This window comes from Anneissia japonica, unplaced genomic scaffold (assembly GCF_011630105.1).
Source record: "Anneissia japonica isolate Jap-2015-1 unplaced genomic scaffold, ASM1163010v1 scaffold3377_len4423_cov187, whole genome shotgun sequence".
NCBI lineage: Eukaryota > Metazoa > Echinodermata > Crinoidea > Comatulida > Comatulidae > Anneissia > Anneissia japonica.
Genome location: NW_022758828.1, coordinates 1 through 4,423, shown reverse-complemented (window position 1 = coordinate 4,423; position 4,423 = coordinate 1). Strand labels below are relative to the sequence as shown.

Genomic DNA, 4,423 nt, shown 5'->3' with positions numbered 1-4,423 from the left:
CCCCTGGACTCACTAGTGATTCTATTCCGGAACAGACATGGGGTTAATTAGAGTGAAAATGTAATCTATTACAGTGAAAATGTAATCTATTACAGTGAAAATGTAATTAATTACAGTGAAAATGTAATCTATTACAGTGAAAATGTAATTAATTACAGTGAAAATGTAATTAATTACAGTGAAAATGTAATTAATTACAGTGAAAATGTAATTAATTACAGTGAAAATGTAATTAATTACAGTGAAAATGTAATTAATTACAGTGAAAAAGCGAGGCTCTCTCACGTTCGGACCCCTTTTAGGACTTGTTCAGATGGACGTAAGTATGATTATGTCTGCAAACAAGTTATCATTTAGAAAATCTGGCTCACCTCATTATCGACCCCCTTGGAAAAATATTCGGTCATTGATTGCATAAGGATGTCTAGGTCGAGGGCCTTGCTGGGACTGCCAAGAATCTGTATCCAAAAGTGACCGGGATGTTCCACAGCCGAGACAAAGATTGCAAAATAATCACTGTGATCTGGTAATGGCATCAAGCGTGAGTCTGGTTCAGGTGACATTACACCTGTATCAAGCAATATTTTAATTTAAATTCTATAATATAATACTTAATAGATTTATAGTAATACTTTACATTAATAATAATATTTTATCACAAAAATTAGTGCCAGTACTCTACTGATGGGATTTACACAGTTATACAAACTGAGATAAAAATAATATATAAAAATTCAATATATCCAGCATCCCTCACAAAAGTAATTAAAGAAGACCATTTCTCTAATTTTCCTGTTTTCCTCTTTTTTAGCAGTCAACAGAGGATGTCATTAATTCTCATCCACCAATAAAATAAACTTAATACCTGGTGGTCTATGAGCCTAATCACACTTAGTAGTTGCGTCGGCACAAGGCCGCCTCACGGCTACCATTTTTTAAAGTGTGAACAATCAAACAATCTTAAGACGGCCCGAAGCCGACCTAACAGTCTGACTATTAAGGTGTCTCAGGACCTGGGCCAACTCATCTTCATATCTGAACATTAACCGAACTTGAGTCGCTATGATAGTGGTCAATTTTAACATCTTATACCATACCATTTCATGCAAAAACCAGACACGGAGGAGGAACTATGAACGTTTGCAGTGCGACCCTGAACCGCCATGAAATACTAACCGCGAAGGAAATGGCCGTTTTGAGTCATCCACAGTTAAGGCGGACCTGAGGCGATATAATAAGTGTGATTGGGTTCAAAGGTGCATGAAGTAGGGACCGGAGTATATCTGAAGGAAAGGGGATTGTTATGCAACTTGACAAAAATTAAATAACCACGTAACTGTCCTATTCAATAAGGTAGAAAATACATCACTCTTTATGCACTCTTTCATACAAAGACTTCTTACTTGCATTAAAACAATAGCACTGGTACTTACTCTTTGGTTGTTTAACAGGTTGGTCTAACTTGTAGTTGACGTCGTCAGCGGGACTGTTTACTTTGCTACCGCGTGGTTTTCGGTCCTGAGAGGCTAGTTCTCTGCGTTTGATATACTCATCCTCGTTTCGTATCTCTTCATCAATTAACGACTTGGATAATGGAAAAAAATTGTTTATTTTTCGAGTAAACAACATTTATTGGTAATGGTAAACAGGTAGGGGTTTGGAAGGTGTTGGAAAGAGCTGAATGATGCTGTGTTATTAAAGTATCTTAATATTAAAAATTCAAATTTAGGACACTGAATTCGTTTTAATCATATCATGGACCTATTAATAAGGTCCATGATCATATTATTAATAGTGCTATGTTTCATTCATAGGTGTGCTATTTTGCAAATCTTATAAAGATCTCAGACATTCTATTTATATACCATATATTCTACTACAAAAGCTACCATTGTTTATAATTGTTTATCAACATTTAACTTGTCTGTATCCTTCATGATTTTCTCTCAATTTTGCTTCCAGAATATTACATCAACTGACCACAGCATTTTCTAATATGCATCCTGCACATATCAGTTCAATAATAAACTGTTTACATCATATCAAATTCTTTATACAACAGGATGGAATCTTGTGAGATTATTTTTAACCTCACTCACTGGCATATTCTTTTATTTCTACAACGTATTCTTACTTTCTCTACACCCCACTACCACCCCATTCCCCCCATCTTTGAAGACCTGTCAAAAATTAAAGTTCATTAATTAAATAAGGTGTAAAAAATTCTACCCTTCAAATATTACCTTTGCAAATGCTATTTGTTCATCTGTTCCAATTATTGTGCATATTTGTGTTTGCATTCTGTTATCATCTTCATCTCTTTGAATTGTGATCTTCGCTTGACTCATCTGAGTCAAGCTGCGTATATTTTTACCGCTACGGCCTGAAACACAAGATACGAAAATGAGCTACGTTTCTTTTCGATTACAACAATTGTCATATTGTCAAACAAGGTTAATGGAATGGCTCTTACAATCACAACAACATAAGCAACAGCAGCAGCAAAATAAAAAATGACATAAAAAACAGAACAATCACTGTCACTGCTTCGCTCTCCAGCATTTTGAAGCCTCAAATATTATGGGAAGAAGCACTAACAGGAGTGCTGGTGAAAAATTATATTTAGCTAGCTACGTGAGAGCTAGATTGCCGAACTAAACAAGAGGAGAAAAAAATGACACTGTGCCTTTCGCTAAGAGTGATGTTATAATTACCTGTACCCCTGGTCATCGGATCTATAATCAAACTAGCACAAACTGCTACCACCTCTACTCCCTGGGGAGTATTCCTAGTCGTGCTTGCAATTTAATGTCGATACCGACTAATACATTCAATGCCACATCATCCTACCAGGTATATCTATGTGTGTACTACTCAAGTTCTCAATCCGTCGATCAAATAAAACAATCAATCAATCAATCAATCACATTTGTTTCTCACCTATAATTTTTCCAATATATTTTTGTGGAATTAGAATCTCAACTGTGTTAATGATTGGTGCAGATTCAATACACTTGCGAACGAGTCTTTCAGCTAATAAAACGTTTTCTAGTTTTCCCCTTATTTTCACAATACGACTGCTGCCCCTCTCCTCCTGCCCCTTCTGTTCTCGATCTTGGAAGTTGATCTTAGCTCCCGTATCTGCTTGCAGCTGTTTAAACAAAAAATCCATACTATACATTTATTTTTTAAACCATTACTGTACTTATTATTATTAATTGTTTTATGCTACTGTATATAAATCATACATTGACATTTTAATAACATAAAATAAATATACTTTTTCTACATATTTTAATTTTATTGATGTTATTATTGACAAATGCATTGAATGATTAGGCTATGCACATTCTATATATTATTATTATTATAAAGACATGTTAATTTATTTTTGTATTTTAAATCAAATTAAATAACATCTGGAAAATACTACCAAATAAATGTACAAAAATTTAAAATAATATTACAAAATAAAAATGAACAAGTTTTAGATTGCACAATTTCATTTCATTTTTTTTTTTTTTTGGCACGAGCTCCAATGATACTGTATGTCAATCAGTAAACTTTATCACTATCAACCAACTCACTGACTGAGTTATACAGACAATTGAAATATCGACAAGGACGCGAAGCCCTGCCCAAAAAGTCACGAAAACCTTAGACAATGGCGGCTAGACTTACCGAGTTGGCGAACATTTCTTTAGCTATCAACCTTCTTTAAGAAAGAGAATTCAGGGTAGGCGGTATGCAAATGAATCATATATTCATAGTGTTAATCTATTTCATGGAACATGGAGGGGAAATTTTTGTAAAAGCCTCTGTATTTCGATCCCAAAGGAAGAGAGAAAAGCCGCATTCAATCAACCTTGTTGTAGGCAAAGGCCAAGTTACTGATGCGCACTGCTCGTGTAAATCTGGGTATCTATAACCAAGCATAGACATCTAGGCCTAGGCTCACGTATGTTTCGCATTTAAACCAGCTGTCTAAGGAAATTAAAATGAGAAAAAGTTTTTGATCACGTGACTAAATGACACTCTCTGATTAGTCGGTTTATCTGTCAATCAAAGATGTTAATTCTGTTTGGAATGCCAAAAAAAGAATGAGGAATTACACTATTGTAATTTGTACCTGTCTGATGTTTGCCCCATCTCTACCAATAATAAATGAAGCACATCTGTCCGGAACTTTTATTTCTATAACTGTCTGCTGCCCCGATGCAACACTCTTTGATGTGTTTTCTGGAAAATCATCTTCTGTAATAAAAAATAAATCAATTATATTTCTGTATAATATTAACACCTAGAGGGCACTCGGAGAGAGCATACCTCCGCCCACATCATAATTCTCCTTAGTATAAATTTCCCCTGCATATTGTCCCCATAAAAAAAAATAATGAAAAAGAAAAAAAAAAAAAAAACAAGT

The 4,423-nt window shown here is 34.6% G+C and overlaps 1 protein-coding gene across 1 annotated transcript; it reads right to left on the bottom strand.

Annotated features, from left to right (window-relative positions):
* Positions 1-338: 338 nt before the first annotated feature.
* Positions 339-4,254, bottom strand: LOC117125436 (tudor and KH domain-containing protein-like; the record flags this gene model as incomplete). Its single annotated transcript, XM_033271942.1, has 5 exons — positions 339-568; positions 1,434-1,584; positions 2,244-2,383; positions 2,941-3,151; positions 4,130-4,254. Coding segments are annotated over 5 exons (842 nt in total), but the record flags the coding sequence as incomplete, so codon positions are not given.
* Between the last annotated feature and the right edge of the window lie 169 nt (positions 4,255-4,423).